Source organism: Lepidochelys kempii, chromosome 2 (assembly GCF_965140285.1).
Source record: "Lepidochelys kempii isolate rLepKem1 chromosome 2, rLepKem1.hap1, whole genome shotgun sequence".
Taxonomy (NCBI): Eukaryota; Metazoa; Chordata; order Testudines; family Cheloniidae; genus Lepidochelys; species Lepidochelys kempii.
The window spans coordinates 153,124,403-153,145,739 of record NC_136381.1 but is presented as its reverse complement, the minus strand read 5'-3'; the positions used below and the strand labels follow the sequence as shown (position 1 = coordinate 153,145,739).

At 44.8% G+C, this 21,337-nt stretch overlaps 1 protein-coding gene across 1 annotated transcript in view; it reads right to left on the bottom strand.

Annotated features, from left to right (window-relative positions):
• The window catches only part of GALNT12 (polypeptide N-acetylgalactosaminyltransferase 12), an 87,155-nt gene extending 66,196 nt beyond the window's left edge, over positions 1–20,959 (bottom strand). Inside the window, exon 1 of the mRNA XM_073332463.2 lies at positions 20,436–20,959. Coding sequence (XP_073188564.1) covers positions 20,436–20,824 — 389 coding nt within the window. The 5' untranslated portion in view covers positions 20,825–20,959. The remainder of the gene's footprint in view (positions 1–20,435) is intronic.
• Between the last annotated feature and the right edge of the window lie 378 nt (positions 20,960–21,337).

The window sequence follows — 21,337 nt, the reverse complement described above, 5'->3', positions numbered from 1 at the left end:
CTACAGAAAAAGCCAAAATATATTTAAAGAAAATTCAGTACCAGACAAAGACAATGGAATTTGTGCAACCAAGTGCCATAATTCTCAGAAGACCATAAAAATGCTGGAACATGATACTAAAAACCTCAAGACCAGAGAAAGGCATAAAACTACACACATAATTGGCTTTGCAGAAGGAGAACAAATTCACAATCCTGCTAAATATTTTGAAAAATGGCCATCAGGCACCAAAAATATTAGTATTTCTTGATTAAAAAGTTCACACAGAATTCCTGGGCTGATCTACAACAATAGACCCAAGACTAGAGTTGTACAATTCCAGACATACGGTGATCAATAAAGTTTTTACAGCTTTGCGATCAGAGAGTAAGATCAAGGAATCTGAGAACAGAATTTATATTTTTCAGCTTTTTTACTTGCAATATGGAGATAGAGGGCAGAATATACCATGCCCCTGCCTGGCAACAGTTCCATGTCAAATAGATTGAATTTGCTGTGTGTCATAAATATAAAGGGAAGGGTAAACCCCTTTGAAATCTCTCCTGGCCAGGGGAAAGGTCCTCTCACCTGTAAAGGGTTAAGAAGCTAAAGGTAACCTCGCTGGCACCTGACCAAAATGACCAATGAGGAGACAAGATACTTTCAAAAGCTGGGAGGAGGGAGAGAAACAAAGGGTCTGTGTCTGTCCTTGTGCTGTGCTTGCCAGGGACAGAACAGGAATGGAGTCTTAGAACTTTTAGTAAGTAATCTAGCTAGGTATGTGTTAGATTATGATTTCTTTAAATGGCTGAGAAAAGAATTGTGCTGAATAGAATAACTATTTCTGTCTGTGTATCTTTTTTGTAACTTAAGGTTTTGCCTAGAGGGGTTCTCTATGTTTTTGAATCTAATTACCCTGTAAGATATCTACCATCCTGATTTTACAGGGGGGATTTCTTCATTTCTATTTACTTCTATTTTTTATTAAAAGTCTTCGTGTAAAAAACTGAATGCTTTTTCATTGTTCTCAGATCCAAGGGTTTGGGTCTGTGGTCACCTATGCAAATTGGTGAGGCTTTTTATCCAACATTTCCCAGGAAAGGGGGGGTGCAAGTGTTGGGAGGATTGTTCATTGTTCTTAAGATCCAAGGGTCTGGGTCTGTAGTCACCTAGGCAAATTGGTGAGGCTTTTTACCAAACCTTGTCCAGGAAGTGGGGTGCAAGGTTTTGGGAAGTATTTTGGGGGGAAGGACGCGTCCAAACAGCTCTTCCCCAGTAACCAGTATTAGTTTGGTCGTGGTAGCGGCCAGTCCAAGGACAACGGGGGTAATATTTTGTACCTTGGGGAAGTTTTGACCTAAGCTGGTAAAGATAAGCTTAGGAGGGTTTTTCATGCAGGTCCCCACATCTGTACCCTAGAGTTCAGAGTGGGGGAGGAACCTTGACACTGTGGCTTACCCATCCTCAAAAATGATTAACTACAAAAATGCTATTTTTCTACACCAATAGAAGCACTGTCTCAAGAAACTTCCAAATCTACCAGATGACTAGACTGCAAATTTAAGACCCTCCTAGCCCTTTAGAATGGAATGTATACCATAAGTATAAATGTTGATGTTTGCGCCTTCTACTATTTAACCATAAAAACATGAATAGAAAATACAACATATATAGAATCATAGGATTAGAAGGGATCACATGGGTCATCTAGTCTAACCCCCAGAGAACTTCTCTAATTTAAAAGCTAGCAGTTATACCTCACCTTTTTGCATTTCCTGACTTGTATATTTAACTATACTACCACAACATTACATCCCCTCTCTCTCTCTCTCTTTTTTTTTTTTTTTCTATTTAACTCTGTTAAATAGGTTTTTAGTTTGAACCATTTCACCTACCCCTGGGGTATTCAACACAACACAACACATTTATGAGAAAGAGAAGGCAGGTGAGGCAATATCTTTTATTGCACCAACTTCTGTTGGTGAGAATGACAAGCTTTTGAGCTTACACAGAGCTCTTCTTCAGGTCTGTGAAATGTACTCAGAGTGTCACCGATAAATATAAGATGAAACAGATTGCTTAGCATAAGGAATTAACACACATTTCCAGATGAGGTGGCCCCCTCTCTAGTCATAGGGGGAGGAAAGGGGGGGAAACGCTGGGGGGATGGGTTAAGTGGGTTATAGAGTGTTGTAATAAGCCATAAATCCAGTGTCTCTGCTCATTCCATGATTTTTAGAAGAAGAATTTCTTCAGGGGCAAAGGGCTCACTGGTATCATGTAATGAGTTTCAGCTGGCCTGACCAGTTCAATGTACCCCAATTTACTGATGTCTTAATCTGTATACAATACGTGGCATGTAAGAAATCATTGGAAAACTAATAACTCACTGATCATTAATATTCTTGTGTGAGGTATGTTGGCAAACAAGCCTGCCCTAGACAAAGGAATATGCTTATTTTTCTGACTAGCCTGGTCATCAGGCAGAGAGAATGAAGGTCCATTTACATATGAGATAAAAAAACCGTATCAGCTAACAAGTGGGGAAGGATACAGCATGGGGTCTACACCTCAGCTGGGAAGAGAAACTTTATCTGGGCTATAAAGACAGGGGGTCTGAACCTCAAGTGATAAGCAACTGAATCAACTGATTGTACAGTACTACTGTATTATAAACATATGATGAGTAAAGTGTTTTATAAAAGCCTATGACACACTGGTGATTAATATAATTGTGAATCGTATGTATTAATGCTAAATAAGGAATGATGGATACTAATTAATAGTGTGCTTTACAGTTTGTGACCAAAGAAAGGGAGAGACAGGTCTCTCCCAGACAGGAGGGAACATCACAGCTCTCTACCCGTCTCCAGTGAAATTAAGCAAGTTGTGACCAAAACCAATGGATGCCCAATTTACATTCCAATAAGCAGCAGGCTGCAAAGATCACAGGAAGGGAAGAATAGCATGATGTCATCCTGCCTCTCGAAACAAGGTAATTGAACTTTGAGAGATATAAGGAACAGAGGCAGAAAGCCATTTTGGCATTTATCACTACACAGACACAAGGGGCCAGAGTTCTTGCAAAGCAGAGAAAGAAGGGTCCTTCAACCAGTTGGGGGAGAGGGGTTGAACTCTCTGTGAACTGAGGTGAGAAACCTGCTTAGGCTAAGACTTTTCACCTAAGAAGCCAAGGAAAGCCAGCATCTTGTACTTCTGTAGAAGGTCCTGACTGAGGGAAAGTCAGCCACGGCTGGGAAGAAGAATAATTGGAGAGAGGACCATCTTCAGCCTGTACCTTGCTAGATTAAGGGTTAGGCTTTTAGATGTCTGTTTGCACTTTTATTTGTTTGTAACCCTTTCTAATTTTATTCTTTTTACTTGGCATCACTTAACCTAGGTCCTATTATTAATAAATTTGTTTTATCTTTTACTATAAAAAAACTCCGTGCTGTGCTTGAAGGGAACCAGTTTACCCCAGTTAAATTAATAAGCTCTAATGTGGTTTGTCTCTTTAACCAAACCAACCTTACTATTTCTCTGAGTGGTCCAGGAGGTGACTGGACACTTCAGGGCAGATGGTTTTGGGAAACGTCAGGACTTGCAGTGTGCTGGGAGTCACCCTGCAAGAGTAACCAAGGCTAACGGAAGCCAGGATGGGGCTCTTGTGCTGTAGGCAGGCTGCTGGAGTGAGAGTTGCTGATCCAGGGCTGTACAGCACACAGACACTCAAGGCGTGACCTGGATGCATGTCTGCTGGCATCCTGGTGTGTGAGCCACCGCAACAGGGCATTTGAGGCACCTAGAGTTACAGGGCAGGCAGTGCCACAATCCCTCACTGGTCTGAATTGCACCCCAGAACGTGACACCTATTCTGATACTTCTGCATCCCTTCCTTTCTGAAATTCTCTCAATTTTTAAATGACATTTTACTTCAGAGCTTTGGATATCCTCTGCAATTCATACACCATTCAGTTTTACATCACACTCCCTGTAAAACCACCATCCCCTTCCCTCGCTCCTTCAAGCATCCTTCTCACAAGACAGTACTTTAGGAGGAATGTGACTCATCAGAAAAGGAACCACATCCCTCAAGTAGAGAAGGTGGTACAGGCACAAGCATGTTATGCATGGTCCTAGCATGGCTCTGAGAAGGCTACACACATTCATCACAGCTTTTATGTTCAAGTTTATGACCATGGGAATCATCATCATCTTTTCTCTCTCCTAATAAGATTGGTTTGTGGTTCTCAGTCCCAAATACGTCTATTTCCTCATAGCCATCAGAAACACATTACAAATATCTGAGGTTATGTGTGGAAAAGAAGCACTATCACTATGGAGTGCTACTTTTCAGTCTATCTATGGCACTGAAAGGATACGCCAAATTAAGAACATAAGAATGGCTATATTGACTCAGACCAATGGTCTATCTAGCTGAATATCCTTTCTTTCAACAGTGATTGATTACAGACCCAGAGGGAATGAATAGAACAGACCCAGCTTCTGGCAGTCAGAGGCTTAGGGACTCCCAGAGCATGGGATTGTGTCTCTGACCATCTTGGCTACTAGCTAATGAACTTGAACTTATCTAATTCTTTTTTGAACCCAGTTATACTTTTGGCCTTCACAACATTCCCTGGCAATGAGTTACAGAGGTTGACTATGCATTGTGTGAATAAGTACTTCCTTATGTTTGTTCTAAACGTTTTGCCTAATCAATTCTTTGGGTTATCCCTGGTTCTTGTGTTATGTGAAGGGATAAATAACACTGTGTTATTCATTTCCACACCATTCAGATTTTATAGACCTCTACATATCTCCTTTTAATCATCTCTTTTCTAAACTGAACAGTCCCAGTCTTTTTAATCTCTCTCCACCTGGAAGCTATTCCATACCCTCAATCATTTTGTTACCCTTATCTGTATTTTTTCCAATTCTAATATATCTTTTGGGGCAAACAGAACTGCATGCAGTATTCAAGATGAGGGTGTACCATAGATTTATATAATGGCATTATAATATTTTCTATCTTATTATCTGTCCCTTTCCTAATAGTTTCTAACATGCTGTTGTTAGCTTTTTGACTGCTGGTACACATTGAGCAGATATTTTCAGAGAAATATCCAAGATGACTCACAATGATCCCACCCCTCCACTGTAAAAACTAGCCATTTATTCCTACCCTTTGTTTCCTATCTTTTAACTAGTTACTGATCCATGAGAGGACTTTCCATCTTATCCTATGACTGCTTACTTTGCTTAAGAGCCTTTGGTGAGGGACTTTGTCAAAGGCTTCCTGAAAGTCCAATTACACTATATATCCATTGGATCACCCTTGTCCACATTTGTTGACCCCCTCAAAGAATTCTAATAGATTGGTGAAGCATGAATTCCCTTTACAAAAGCCATGTTGACTCTTCCCCAACATATTTTGTTAATTTGTGTGTATGAGAATTCTGTTCTTTACTATAGTTTCAACCAGTTTGTCTGATACTGAAGTTAGGCTCACCGGCATGTAATTGCCAGGATCGCCTATGGAGACATTCAAAATAAATCGGTGTTACGCTAGCTATCCTCCAGTCATCTGGTACAGGGACTGATTTAAGAGATTGGTTACACACCACAGTTATCAGAGTAACAGCCGTGTTAGTCTGTATTCGCAAAAAGAAAAGGAGTACTTGTGGCACCTTAGAGACTAACCAATTTATTTGAGCATGAGCTTTCGTGAGCTACAGCTCACTTCATCGGATGCATGCCGTGGAAACTGCAGCAGACTTTATTTATACACAGAGAATATGAAAAAATACCTCCTCCCACCCCACTGTCCTGCTGGTAATAGCTTATCTAAAGTGATCATCAGGTGGGCCATTTCCAGCACAAATCCAGGTTTTCTCACCCTCCACCCCCCCACACAAATTCACTCTCCTGCTGGTGATAGCCCATCCAAAGTGACAACTCTTTACACAATGTGCATGATAATAAAGTTGGGCCATTTCCTGCACAAATGCAGGTTCTCTCACCCCCCTCCCAAAAACCACACACACAAACTCACTATCCTGCTGGTAATAGCTCATCCAAAGTGACCATTCTCCCTACAATGTGCATAATTAAGGTGGGCCATTTCCAGCACAAATCCAGGTTTTCTCACATCTCCCCCACCCCCATACACACACAAACTCACTCTCCTGCTGGTAATAGCTCATCCAAACTGACCACTCTCCAAGTTTAAATCCAAGTTAAACCAGAACATCTGGGGGGGGGGGGTGTAGGAAAAAACAAGAGGAAATAGGCTACCTTGCATAATGACTTAGCCACTCCCAGTCTCTATTTAAACCTAAATTAATAGTATCCAATTTGCAAATGAATTCCAATTCAGCAGTTTCTCGCTGGAGTCTGGATTTGAAGTTTTTTTGTTTTAAGATAGCGACCTTCATGTCTGTGATTGCGTGACCAGAGAGATTGAAGTGTTCTCCGACTGGTTTATGAATGTTATAATTCTTGACATCTGATTTGTGTCCATTTATTCTTTTACGTAGAGACTGTCCAGTTTGACCAATGTACATGGCAGAGGGGCATTGCTGGCACATGATGGCATATATCACATTGGTGGATGTGCAGGTATACGAGCCTCTGATAGTGTGGCTGATGTTATTAGGCCCTGTGACCACAGTTAGTAGTTCTGCAATTTCATATTTGAGTTCCTTCAGAACTCTTGGGTGAATACCAGCTGAGCCTGGTGACTTATTACTGTTTAATTTATCAATTTGTTCCAAAATTACCTCTACCGACACCTTAATCTGGGATAGTTCCTCAGATTTGTCATCTAAAAAGAATGACTCAAATGTGAGAATCTCCCTCATGTCCTCTGCAGTGAAGACCAATGCAAAGAATTTATACTGCTTCTCTACAACAGCACTGTCTTCCTTGAGTGCTCCTTTAGCACCTCGATCATCCAGTGGCCCCATTGTTTGTCTGGCAGGCTTCCTGCTTCCGATGTACTTTAAAAAGTTTTTGCTGTTAGTTTTTGTGTTTTTTGTTATTTGCTCTTCAGATTCTTTTTTGGCCTGCCTAATTGTCCTATCACACTTGACATGAGTTCTAGTTGTGGTAGGTGCACAGCTGAGACATCAGGGGATTCATCTACCTTCTCCTACCTAGACCACCAGATCATATGAGGAAGATCCAGCCAGGCACAAACAGAAAGACATGGACGTGGATTTTCAGACTCTGGTATGCAAATAAACTGGGGAAAATCTATCCTTGTTCCCTGTCCCTGATATGTTGCATAGGCGCAGTTCTGGATTCAGTGTTAGGAAGAATCTTTCTGCCAGGTCACATATCTAAACATACTACAAGCCCTGTCTACCTTAAAGACTAAACCACATCAGACAACAATTTTCTCTCACACTGATGGAACTTCATTCACATACATAACATCATATACTCAGTCACATGTAAGGGTCTGTATAACACTGAACATCCCCAAACTACACCCTCCTATATGGACAGTTTGGACTTTCTTCTCTTCAGTTCAACAAAAACCCTAACACAGCTCCGTTGGTGGGAATGCAGGGACTGCATGCTAAAAGGAATTTATTGCAGTCCACTAGTTCCCTTTGCCATTGTTTTCATTCTTCCATCTGGATTGGGAAACACACTTAAAAGAACTAGAAGATCAAGGTCTCAGTAACAAGCAAGAAGATACATATAAATATTCTAGATCTTAGAGCCATTCACTGGGCCCTGAAGTTATTTCAGCCACTGAAAGACACTGCCACATCAAAGAACTAATTAAACAATCAGAGCAGAGCTCATTGTTGAACATCTTGCAACGAAGCTGTGGTTCTTTGGAATTGATATGAGGCCCACAATATACTCAATGTCTCTGCAGCTTAGAAACATGCAGACAGCTTATATCAGCAGAAAAAGACTCGAGACCCCCAAGAATGTTTCTTGAAGTTGTTGTTGGTGAAGTCTCATCAAGAAGATAGGCATTTCCAAACATATACCTCTTTGCCTCAGATCAAATGTGAAGAGCCTCCTTACAATCCTCAGGTCGGCAAGGACAAAACAGGAGACAGACATTCTTCTTGGGCTGGAGCAAAAACCTGCAATACACCTTTTCTCCAGTTCCTCTAATCCTTCTGATAATTCAAAATATTCATTGTGACAGAAAAAAATACTCTTGGCTGTCATTCCTCCAGCATGACCAAAGCAGCACTGATACTCACCTTCTAGAGCTGTCTTACGAATATCCTGACTATCTGCCTATGTCTGAGGATCCCTCGTCCCAGAAGGACTGTTGGGTTCTCTACCCCAATCCTGAGTCTCTGTATCTGAAAAGCAAAGATTCTAGGCATTTGACTTTCACAGACCGAAACTGGTTCTCTCAAGTTCAAGCAATTCTGCTACCGACTTGGGAACCTTCAACTCTGAACTTCTACACCCAAAACTGGAAGAGATTTTCAACATGGGCCAAGAAGAAAGGCTACCAAGTGATTAGTCTCCTCCATCTTAGACTGTTACAGCTAAAGAAACTAGGACTGTCTCTGCTACCTATCCAGATCCATTTCATTGCTATATCACAAGCTAATACAGAGAGTTAATGTATACTCCTATTGAATAGTTCAAAATTCCTGAAGGACCCCACCACACCTTTCCTTCTCTGAAAGAATTGCCACTTTTTAGGACTTTAATTTGGTGCTAACAAAGTTGATAGAAGCACCACTCATTTCCCCTAGGAGAATGCTGTTTCACACCTCTCATCTGAAACATCATCTTAACAGCTATCACTTCAGCCGAAACTACAAGCCCTGATGGCTGACCTGCCTTACACTAATGTTCGTAAGGACAAAGTGATTCTTAGAGCACACTTAAACTTTATTCCTAAGGTGATCACAGATTTCTACATGCATGTCACACTCTGCTCCTGACTTACCACCCCAAGATCACACCCTCATTTGGGAGGCCCATCTATACACTCTAGACGTGAGGAGGGTTCTACTTTTATCTGGAAAGAACAAAGCTGTTTGTGAAGTCCACTAGACTCTATAGTTTTTGGAGAAAACAGCAAAGGAGATGCAATATCTACCCAGAACCATCAGAAAACGGAGAAGATCATGTATGGAAACTTGTTACAACGTAGTTTAAGTTCCCATACCTGCAAGGATTAGTGTTCACTCAAGTAGGACTACAGCTCTTTCCATAGTCTGTCTGAAGCCTTGTCAACTTGACAGAGCAAACTGCAAAGGCCTAACTACATTGATTGTAATTACACTGATACAAACGCCTAATGTAGATATATTGCATAGATGTAAAATGAGGCTTACAGTAGTACAGTTTATTTCAGTGTGTTACTATATTAAGCAATCCATGTAGGGGTAACTACATGAATTAAATGGGTATTCCATTCTATATGGATTCTTATACCATGCTCATCACTGTGGTATCTGAGAGCCTTCCAGTAGTGCATTAAGCAACATCACTACACATCTGTCGTGGCATTTGTTCTCTCATCTGCTCCCTGGGGAGGGACATGTGTGCAATGGTATCTTGTTTTGGTAAGTTGTGGGTTTGATTGTTTTTTTTTAACAGTACATGTTGCTTTGTTTTTATGTTAGAGAAGGCAAAAATCAAAGTAACGCACCTCACACTTGGAGGAGATGGTGGTGAAGTTTGTGATGTTCCTTAGTTTCTCAGAAAGTTCTATCCACAATGGTGGACCAGTTCCCAAGGAGGTCTGTTCCCTACACAAAACACTGCAGAGTTTATTTATTTTCATTTATTTATTTTATTGCAGAATTACACTGTGACAAAGGACAGTAATTGTCAACCACAGTCTGCATCCCAGAGCTTCAGGCAGTCTTTTAAATATCCAGGACCCAGGCCATGGACTGAGACCTTAAACTTGATTCAATATTCTATGGGAGAGTTAAGGGCAGGTTTGATGTACTCATGGTAGACTGTATGGCTGAGGAGATGTACTTCAGAATTCTGTACCAGCTGTAATTTTGTAAGTGCCAAAGACTTCATGCCTAGGTATAATGCATTGCTGTAGTCCAGCTGAGAACTGAAGGTGCAAATAACTGATGCCAGGTCCTCATCTGCCAGGATGGGATGAAGTCTCCTCAGATGATCAAATAAGAATTGTTGATGCTAAGTTCTCATAGCAGCATCTGTTAGTAATGCATTTCTTTCTAGGAGCTGGCTAAGGGTAAATATATGGTCGATCGTGCCGAAATTTCTTTGAAACCCTGCCTGTTCTCTTTGCTGTTGTTCATCCAGACTCTGAGAGTGTCGGTTCGTTATCACCTTTGTAAAGAGCTTGTAGATGTGAGAGAGCAGGCATATAGGGCAGTAATTCTTAAGATTTTCTCAATCGCCCTTCTTGTGCAGCAAGATGGTATTCGACTCCTTCCAGCTTGATGGTATTTTTCCTTGTTCAAGATATCGACTAAATCTTAAAGAGAGGGCCTTCCAAAGTTTTTTTGCCTCCTGCAGAAATCATTTCTGACATAATTCCATCTTAGCCTGGAGCTTTTCCCTTCTTCATCTGGTGCAGTGCGCTTCGGACTTCGCTGATGATTATTGGGGGGATGCATTCTTCTGACTCTTGGAGCGTTGGGAGAGGGACATTGATTCTTGATTTGAACAATTCTGTATAGAAGCCCTTGCAGACGTCCTCAATCCCTGCTCTGTCAATTACTGTCTCTCCATCCTTGTTCTTCAATGCTGTTACACTCAATCTATACTGTGTCAATCCCTGCTTGCATGTCCTGAGGCTCTTGTGTGATTCAGCTGTTTTGAGGAGCTTTTCTTTCCGGAAGTTCTCAAAGTCGTCCTTCAGTTTTTTTAATATAACATGTAATTACACTGTGGAACTCATTGCTATAAGATGCAATTGAGGACAAAAACACAGCAATATTCAATATGGGATTGAATATTTAAGAACAAGATAAGTTAAAGAACAGGATAACAAGAATATCCACAGTTATAACAGTTAATGCTAACAAATTTTGGAAGAAGTATTAAACTTCACGTTTCAGGACTGAAATTGGTCCCTAACTACTAGAAAGCGAGAGCTTTCTTGCATATTCCTCTGAAGCATATAGTGCTGGCTCCTTTCAGAAACAGGATATGGAATTGAATACAGCATGGTGTGATCCACTACATGAATTCGTATGCAAATACCAACAATGCAGTCCTTTAGTACAAGCAATGATATTTTTCTTCAAGATGAATAATAGTCCCCTTCCATCCCAAGAGTACATTAAGAAAAAGTATTGCTACTTAATGGTGATGCAGGACTTTGTGGATATTGTGGGAGGTTCATTTCATCCTAATCCATTTTGTATAATGTTTGTGAAAAGCAAGGTGAAGTTTTCAATGAACAGTGCTGAAGCTACTGAACCGGCCTCAGCCTACACACTATTGGACAGACAAGCAGTTGCAGCTAGGGCTGCATGAATTGTCTGGTAAGTACGTGGCACAGATTAGAAGTATTCTGTACACACACTTCCAAAACTGGGGATTGAAAATTGTATACAGAACAGTTCTTCTCCTGTTCTTCCATTGTAGTCATAGGTTTTTCCAGTGTTAGGCAGATAATAGGGCCCAGTCTGTGGCTCTGGTGAGGTCTTTCATGGTGTATCACTCCTCCAGAAGCCAGCAGACCAACAGAAGTTCCTTCATCTGTGTTTCACCGCAGTCACATGTGTCTGGGTCACTGGAATAGCCCCACTTCCCCATATGGACCTTTGACCTGAAAACTCTTGTTCAGAGGCAATTTAAACATCTCCAGGTTGATCAATCCTCTTCTGTGTCTGCAGGAAGCAATTCGGCAATGCCAATGTGCATTGTGAGGTCCACATCGAGTAATTCTAGCCGTTCGCATCACATTTCCAGCTGGGCAGCCGTCAGTAATTTTTTTGTAAGCGTTTCCATTGCAGCGAGGAACCTTTTCTACAATTTCAGGCATCTCACTGCCAGCATGCAGCCATCCAACAGATGTCTGGTATCTTTGGCTTGTCATAATCGTTGCATTTTGCTTTTGACCAATCTACTGATATCTGGTGGATCAATTCCAGCAAGCACATAAAGGTTGTTCACATTTGTTGGGTTTAACACTCTGTGATATAGCAGCACCCCGCATTCAGAACATGATCAGACTTTTTTACATGAGACGATCTTTCCCACACTGGATACGCATATTAGGCCACTGGACAGCAAAGTGTAAGTGCAGTGGCTCTTAGTGTTGCTGGGTTGACTCCCCATTTTGAATTTGCAAGCTTTTTGAGTATGCTATTCTGCGGCTAACTTTGCCTTTTATCTTCTCCATGCATGCATTGAAGAAGAGAACATGGTCTAGTGTCACTCTAAGTTAGACAGGATTCCAGCAGTGGGGAAGTGATACCCCATTCCAGATGATGTTGAGTTGTCTATTGGCCTCACAGTTACGAAGAGAAGAAGACACTCACTTGTATTTTGTCTGGACTGGCATGCAATTGGTTCTTGGTATAATAAACTGAAAGCCTAGACAGCACTGATGGCAAATCTAGGCAAATCAATCTAGGCAAAATCCTAGGTTTGGGCACTGATATGTAGGTCATCAGTTTTGATAAAATTTCTTGTGCTGAGACGGATTGGGTAGTCATTCGTGTAGATGTTGAAAAGTATTGGCGAGAGTATGCTCCCTTGTGCTAGGCCGTTTTTCTGGTGCTGCCATTGGCTCCGCTTCTTGCATAGTTCAACATAAAAACATCAGTTCTCTAATAGAGATTATATCCGCTATATGAGGTGATGATCTTTCATCATGTTGTATATTTTAGTGAGGAGCCATTGGTGAGTCATTATGTCATATGCTGCTGATAGGTCAACAAACAAAACATCTACTACCATACCTTTTTCAAAACCATCTTCGATGCATTGAGTGATATTCAGCACATGACCAGTGCATTACTTGCCTGGGTGGAATCCAGCTTGCTCTAGGATCAGGTGCTTTTCAATGAATGGTGATAGGCAATTTAAGATGAGATGCTGTAGCAGGGTGGTCATCCTGCTCCGGCTCTGAAGGGGTTAAAGCAGCCCTGGAGAGGGCTGCAGCTGGGGAAAAGGGAGTTAGAACAGCCAAGCTAAGCTGATTGGAGTAGCAGCCACAGCTGTGGCCAGCTCAAACAGGGCCACAGTTGGCCCTTATAAGAGGGCTGTGGGCCAGAAGTAAAAGAGTCTCACTCTAGCTCTGGAGTAGGAAGGGCTAGTTGTCTGAGAGTGAGGTACCTTAAGTGGAGTAGTGCTGGGGAGCTCCAGCCTGGTAAACTCACAGGCTGCAGGCTTTGAGGAAGGCCTACAGAGGTACTGGGGCTGCAGAGGGGCAGCCTGGGAATACGCAAAGGCAACAGGTCCTACCTCCTTGCTTGTGATGAGTGGTCATGACAGACTGCAGTCTGCCCCAGTGAGTGGGGGCTAGATGATGACTGGCAGTAACCACTGAGGCAAGGTGGATTTAGAGGGTTGAGGGTTCCCCAGGGAGGGAAGACCCAGAGTGTGGGGATACTGCTGGCACAGAACCCCAGGGTAAAGGGCACTGGAGTCTGGGAGGGACACAGGGCCAGCGGCAGGCGAGACACTGGCCTGCAGAGGGTACTCTAGAGCTGGAAAGAGCTAATTCACAGATGACCAGTAGGAGGCGCCACACCAGTGAGTTGTCGCTTTGCTACAGATGCTCATATAATTTGTAGAGGTGGCATAGTATTGATATAGGCCCGAAGTTCTTTGGCTGTGTTATGTCCTTCATCGATCATACAGAGCAGTAACAGGACTCTTCACATCCTATAATGCACCTAGTTCTTATGTTATTAAAATGTCTCTTTATTAATCATGAATAGAGAAAACAATGTGAGGAAGGTTGTGGAGGGTTATGCTGTAATTAATATATTCTGTTTTCAGGTGGCTGGATTGTAACTATGGAACTAAATTGTATTTTTTGGGGAAGTGAACTGATGCTGTAAGATCAGTATCCTAGAAATATGTGGATCATTTGCTTAAAAAAAAAAAACTTTAATACATACAATCAAGCTTACATGCCCCTTTAAGTATAGAAGCAGTGCAAATATTAATATTCATATACCAATGCAACTTTAAGGTAAGCTATTGCTTTTTCATCCACTTGCTGAGAAGTGGAATCTCTAGGGAAAAGTTATGATTGTGAGAGAACAGAAGGATAGAGGTAGTCCAAATGGACTGTTGTCCAGACTAAGGGTGTAGTACTGCTCAGGCAGAGCAGAGACCAGATGTTGGGCTAGAGCAACAGTCTATTTCTCTTACCCTTTCAAATATTCATTTACCTCACTGTACTCTCTCCTTTCTTATATATGCCTGAATCATTTTCTTGTCTACCTGTAGTAATGTGTCCATGCCAAAGTCTTTCTACAGTCTTGTCCAGATTTTTAATGGTGACCCTCACTTTATGTTCCTCAGACCAATATGTTCTGCCTGAATTCCTACTCACATTTCTCGGCATTTACATGAATAGTGTTTTTGTTTTGTTGTTTTCTTTCCTGAACTGACTTACGTTAAACTGGTGCAAACCCCTGAATACACGTTTTTTAAAAAAAAGTATCTTATTTCAGTTTAACTTCAGTCAATTAGGAACTGGTTTAAAGGTAAACCTAAATAAGCCACCCAAACTGAAATAAGCATCAACACAGGGGTTTGCACTGGTTTAACTAAACAGATTTAAAAATCACAGCTGGTGCAACTTTCTCATGTAGATGAGTTGTGAAATAAAGGAGGAAGCATGGGGAATGAATGAATAAAGAGGTAATAAAAATGGGGGTTGGGAGAGACGAAAAGGGGGTCAGAGTGGAGAGACTATATTCACAGGGCTGAATTCTCCAGTGATGTATGTGCATTGTCTCAGTAGAGCTGAGCCAGTTTACAACAGCAGAGAATTCGGACCATGAGTTTTATACTTGAGCAGTCCACATAGAGGAATATATTTAAAATTAATATGAGTAGCCTGACCCCTTTGAGCAGAGGTTCCCACATATAGATGGCTCCCTGCCAACACTGCTCCAGCAAAGGTCTCTGTGTGAGAATTGCTCCCTTGCTTCTGCCCCTCAGAGTTCTGCTGGAATGGTGGTGGGGGTGGGAGGCCAATACTTACAGAGCCTACAGCTTGAGTGGTATAAGGGATGCTACTGCTTCTCTGAGGTGGTGATGACAGAAACTCCCGCCCTCTAGAACAGAGTCCTTTGCTCAGGTGAATGCAGGCTGAGTCCTCCCTTCTCCTGACTAGAAGCCAGTCTGCCTGAAGACAAAGTGGTGGCCTAGGCAGGAAAGAGGCCCAAAGAATACTGTTTCGCACTCTAATGTGAGTGTACCCTGCCACTATCATCCCAAGTAGGAACAAGACTGCTGCATGTGGGGAGCATACCTTTCAACCAGCTAAGGGTCAAATTTGGGACACAATGTGTGATAAAGATCCACAATGAGGAACACAAAAAAACATTCAAACACACCAAGGAATTCTTTCATTTAGTGCAAATAACTTTCTATAACCTCAGCTACATTACTTTTATTTCTAATGTAAATAATTTTGAACAAGAATAATGGGACACTGTGTGAAAAGTAGATAACTTGAGATTAAAAATGAGTGACATCCTTTTAAAGGCAAGATGTGTAAGGGTGTGTAGAGGCCCTCAATTGCCTTACTTCAGCCCAATTGCCCCTCCGCCTCCTGCAACATGCTATAAAAACTCCATGGCCTTGTGTGGGGGAGAGGCCACGGAGCTTCAGCCGCTGGGCTGGGATGGGGGGAGCTTTGGAGCTTTAGCCCTGTGGGGCGCCCGGGCTTCTGCCCCATTGGGCTCTGGGCTTCGGTCGCTGGGTGGGGGCGGTTCTTGGGCATGGGCATAGTTTGACTTTTATTTTGGGGCAGCAGGGCCGAGCAGAGCTCAAACCAAAGGGAGGGGGGAGGCTCAGCTCAAAGTTTGAAAACAGCTCAGGTGCAGGCAGGGGTAGCTAGGGGCTGGGTGCTAGGAGGAACCCCTGCTGCTCCCTGAGGGCTCTGCTGGCCCTGGAGCCAGGTCCCCATGCCCAGGCAGCTTTTACCAGCTGTGCAGCACTCAAAGAGGGGTGGGAGCTGAGCAGCAGCCACAGCCCTTGGCACCACAGCAGGAAAGGAGGCAGGAGCACCACAGTTGTACACTGGATGGCACCAGTCACAGCAGCAGCCACCTCACACTGCCAAGCTCCGGCTTCCTGTCTCTGACCTGGGCAGGGCCTTGGTGGGGGGAGAAGAGGAGGTGGTGCAGGGAGCGTGGAGCTGCCCCCCAGGACTGCCCTGCTCTGATTAAGATTGATGTTCTCCTCCCCCAACTCCACCCATGGGTTCCGAGCTTTTGCCCCATGGGGGACCAGGGCTCACAGACCCCCTGAAACCAGCTTGTGGCCGCCCCAGAGGGCTGCAAACCCCCAGTTGAGAACTTCTGTTTTAGACAAAACATCCAACCTTGATTTTAAAAATTGCCAGGGATACAGAATCCACCACAACCCTGGGTCTAATATTACCCTCACTACTAAAAATTTACATATTAATTCTAGTCTGAATCTGTGTAGCTTTGGGTTATGTTACCCTTCTCTGCTACACTGAAGTGCCCCTTGTTAAATATTTCTCTGCTAGACTGAAGAGCCCATGCAGGAATTTATAGACCAGAGGTGGGCAAACTACGGCCTGTGGGCCACATCCGCCCCCCGGGACCCTCTTGCCCGGCTTCTGACTCGGGAGGCTCGCCTCCGGCCCCTCCCCTGCTGTTTTCCCTCCCTCCCCCGCAGCCTCAGCTCACTGCACCGCCAGCACAACGCTCTGGGCAGTAGGGCTGCAAGCTCCTGGGCGCTGCAGAGCCGTGGCCTGACCCGGTGCTCTGTGCTGCGCGGCTGCCTGTCCTGGTGAAGCAGCATCACCAGTGCTCCAGGCAACGCAGTCAGGGAGCAGGGGGGATTGGATAGAGGGCAGCGGAGTTCAGGGGGTGGTCAGGGCCCAGGGGTGTGGATAGGGGTTGGGGTGGGCAGAGGGGAAGGAACAGGGGGGTTGAATGGGGGCAAGGATCGGGGGGGGGACAGGGACAGTCAGGAAGGAGAGGAGGGGTTGGATGGGGCAGCAGGGGGCTGTTAGGGGCAGGAGGTCTGGAGGCAGTCAGTGGACAGAAAGCGGGGGGGTTAGATGGAGCAGGGGTCCCCGGGGGGCCATCAGGGAACGGGGGGTTGGATGGAGCAGGAGTTTGGGGAGGGGGGGTGGCTGTTAGGCTGAGAAGCAGGGCAGGGGTCAGATAAGGGGTGGGGGCCAGGCCATGCCTGGCTACTAGGGGAGGCACAGCCACCCCTAACCGGCCCTCCATACAATTTCAGAAACCCGATGCAGCCCTCAGGCCAAAAAGTTTGCCCGCCCCTGTTACAGACTGTAGTCAAGACACCCCTTAACCTTCTTTTTGTTAAATTAAATAGATTGAGCTCCTTGAGTCTATCACCATATGGCATATTTTCTAATCCTTTAATCATTCCTGTGGCTCTTCTCTCAACCCTCTCCAATTTATCAGCATCCTTCTTGAACTGTGGACACCAGAACTGAACACAATATTCCAGCAGCAGTTGCACCAGTGCCAAAAACAGAAGTAAGATATTCTCTCTGCTCCCACTCAAGATTACCTGATTATGCATCTAAGGATCACAATGGCCCTTTTGGCCGCAACACTGCACTGGGAGCTCACTTTCTGCTGATAATAATCTATTTACCCCCAATCTTTTTCAGAATCCTGGCTTTCCAGCACGGAGCTCCCTGACCTCGAAGTATGGCCTACATTCTTTGTTTATATACTTTTTGCATTTATCAGTATTCAAACATGTATTTGCTTGTGCCCAGTTTACCAAGCAATCCAGATCACTCTGTATCAATGACCAGTCTCCATTATTTACCACTTCACCAATTTGTATGTTACCTGCAAACTTAATCAGTGATCTTATGTATAATTCCAGGTAAATGATAAAACCATTAAATAGTATAGGCCAAGAACCAATCCCTGTGGGACCGCACTAAAAACAAATACACTTGATGCTGATTTCTCATTTACAATTACATTGAGACCTATCGGCTAGCCAATTTTTAATCCATTTAATGTGTACTATGTTCATTTCATAACATTTTTATTAAAAAAAATAGAATGATATGTGATACCAAGGAAAACTCCTTACAGAAGTTTAAATATATTACATCAACACTATTATCTTTATCAGTTAAACTCAATCTCATCAAGAAAAGATATCAAGTTAGTTTCCAAAAAACCATGTTGATTGGCATTAATTACATTATCTATCTTTAATAACTGAGTCCCACATCAACCTCTCCATTATCTTGCACGGAATCAAAGTCAGGCTGACAGACCTATAATTGCCCATGTCATCCCATTTACTTTTTTTAAATATTGCACAACTTTAGGTTTTTCTCCAGAAGTTCCAAGGCTTATTGAAATCAACATTAACAGTCCAGCCAGCTATTTTAAAACTCTTGGATAAAAGTTACCTGGACTTGCTGCGTTAAAAATGTGCTGACTTTGAGTAGTTTTTGTTTAACATCCTCCAGAGAGCCTAATAGTATGGAAAAAGTATCATTTTAATATGATGAGACTATATCATATATTTCTCCCCAAATACAGAACAGAAATATTTATTGAAGGCTTCTCACTTTTCTGCATTATTGATAATTCTATCATTTCCAGCTAGTATTGGATGACTACCATTGTTAAGATTCATTTTGTTCCTAATATACTTTAAAAAATCCTTACTGTCCTTAACTTTGCAGGCCACAGATTTCTCTTTGTGTTTCTTTGCTTCCCTTTTAATTTTTCTACAATTCCCAGGTTCTGATTTATATTTACTACTATACACTTCCCCTTTCTTCTATTTGCTATTCTATTCTATTTACTATTTTCCCTGCCCCCTTCCCATGCCACTCAGAGCAGCAGGCGCTCGCTGCCCGGCTGGAGCCAGCCACGCCACTACACTGCCCAACAGGAGCGGAGGGCCAGAGTGCTGGCTGCGAGGTGAGCTGAGACTCTGGGGGAGGGGGAACAGTGGGGGTGGGGCTGGGGGCTCCCAGGCCAATGGGAGTTGCGGGAAGTGGTGGCCTGGCCTGCAAACTGCAGCCACTGGGAGCTGAAAGCGGCTGTACCTGCGTACACTCAGGTAAACGAAGCGTCTGGCAGCCCACCAGGAGCTTACCCTGAACAAGCCGTGAACCAAGTATGGGAACCCCTGGTCCAGAGTGACCTAGACAAATTGGAGGATTGGGCCAAAAGAAATCTGAGGTTCAACAAGGACAAGTGCAGAGTCCTGCACTTAGGACGGAAGAATCCTATGCACTGATATAGGTTGGGGACTGACTGGTTAAGCAGCAGTTCTGCAAAAAAGGACCTGGGGATTACAGTGGATGAGAATCTGGATATGAGTCAACAGTGTGCCCTTGTTGCCAAGAAGGCTAATGGCATTTTTGGCTGTATTAATAGAAGCATTGCCTGCAGATCAAGGGGATTGATTATTCCCCTCTATTTGGCACTGGTGAGGTCATATCTGGAGTACTGCACACAGTTTTAGGCTTCCCCACTACAGAAAGGATGTGGACAAATTGGAGAGAGTCCAGCGGAGGGCAACGAAAGTGATCAGGGGGCACATGACTTAGGAGGAGAGGCTGAGGGAACTGGGCTTGTTGAGTCAGCAGAAGAGTGAGGGGGGGATTTGATAGCAGCCTTCAACTACTGGAAGGGGGGTTCCAAAGAGGATGGATCTAGACTGTTCTCAGTGGTAGCAGATGACAGAACGAGGCGTAATGGTCTCAGGTTGCAGTCGGGGAGGTCTAGGTTGGATATTAAGAAACATTATTTCACTAGGAGGGTGGTGAAGCACTGGGACGTGTTACCTAGGGAGGTGATGGGATCTCTATCCTTAGAGGTTTTTAAGGCCCGGCTTGCCAAAACCCTGGCTGGGGTGATTTAGTTGGGGTTGGTCCTGCTTTGAGCAGGGGGTTGGACTAGATGACCTCCTGAGGTCTCTTCCAACCCCAATCTTCTATGATTCTAGAAGTCTGATGTGTTGGCTGTACATCTTTTAAACCACGAAAGGGCAGGTCATGCCCAGTTCAGTCAGTCACCAAGGGCGAATGAGGCGACTAAACAGTCCGCGGGGCCAAGATCCCCGGCAGGCCCAGGGAGCTCAGCGGCGCTCCTGCAGGATCTCGGGGCGCGGAGCCGCAGTGGCTGGCTGCGGCGCCTGGGAGCCTGCGCGTGCGGAGCGCGGCCGCGCCCAGGCAGAGGGAACCCGCCCCCTGAGGGCGGCGGGGAAGCAGGAGGCACCTGGGGCGGGGAGCGAGCGCCGGGCAGGGCGCAGCGCGGGCGCTGGGTACTCACAGCGGGTTCCAGCGCTCGGGCAGGCGGCGGTGCAGGGAGATGCGGTCGCTCAGGTAGATGTTGATCTGGTGATGCCGGATACTCTCCTCCTGGAGGTTCTTCTCGGCCGGGCTCCGCTCCAGCCGCACAGCCCGGCCCAACTCGCCCAGCGCCCCAGGCTCCAGGGGCGGCTTCTCGTACACGGGTCTCCGCAGGCGCTCGGGGTCTCCGGGCAGTGGCGGCTGGGGGGCTCCGCGGGCAGGACGCGCAGCATCGCTCTCCGGGGGGACGCGCCGCCACACCAGGAAACCCAGTGTCGCCAGCAGCCCCAGGGCCAGCAGCGCCCCCGCTCCCCGGGGCGCCCGGCCCCGCCTGCCCCACCACTTGCCGCGGCCGGCCAGCCCCAGCATGACCGCGCTGGGGGCGCTCCTGCCCGCGGGCGGCCTGGGAACTTCGCAAAGTTTCACAAACCTGAGAGCAACACAACTACCCGAGAGCGGGCGCTAAAGCTCCCCCTCCAGGAAACCCGGCCGGATCCTCCGCCAGCGGCTCCTCCCTTCTCCCCGCCCCACTGCCAGCAAGACCTGGAGGGCAGAACCGGACGGAGCAGCCAAGGGAAGCCTCAGCCCAGCAAAAGAAACCCAGCCCCCGCAGCCTCAGAGCTCCTCCTGAACGCTTTCAAAGCGGAGCTGAGTGTTGCTGCCCTGCTCAGCTTGTACCGACTGCTCCAGAGGTGCTAGCCATGCTCCTGCACCCAGGGCTGAAGAAGCCTCCTCTCCCCAAACACAAACAAATCACTGCTCATTGACAGGAAAGCCTCCCCAGAGTGTAAATGTCAGGCGGGAAGAAGCTCAACGCCTGAAGCATCTGCCCTTGATAGAGTTTCATAGTAACAGGAAGAGCTCCTAACAATACTAATCCTC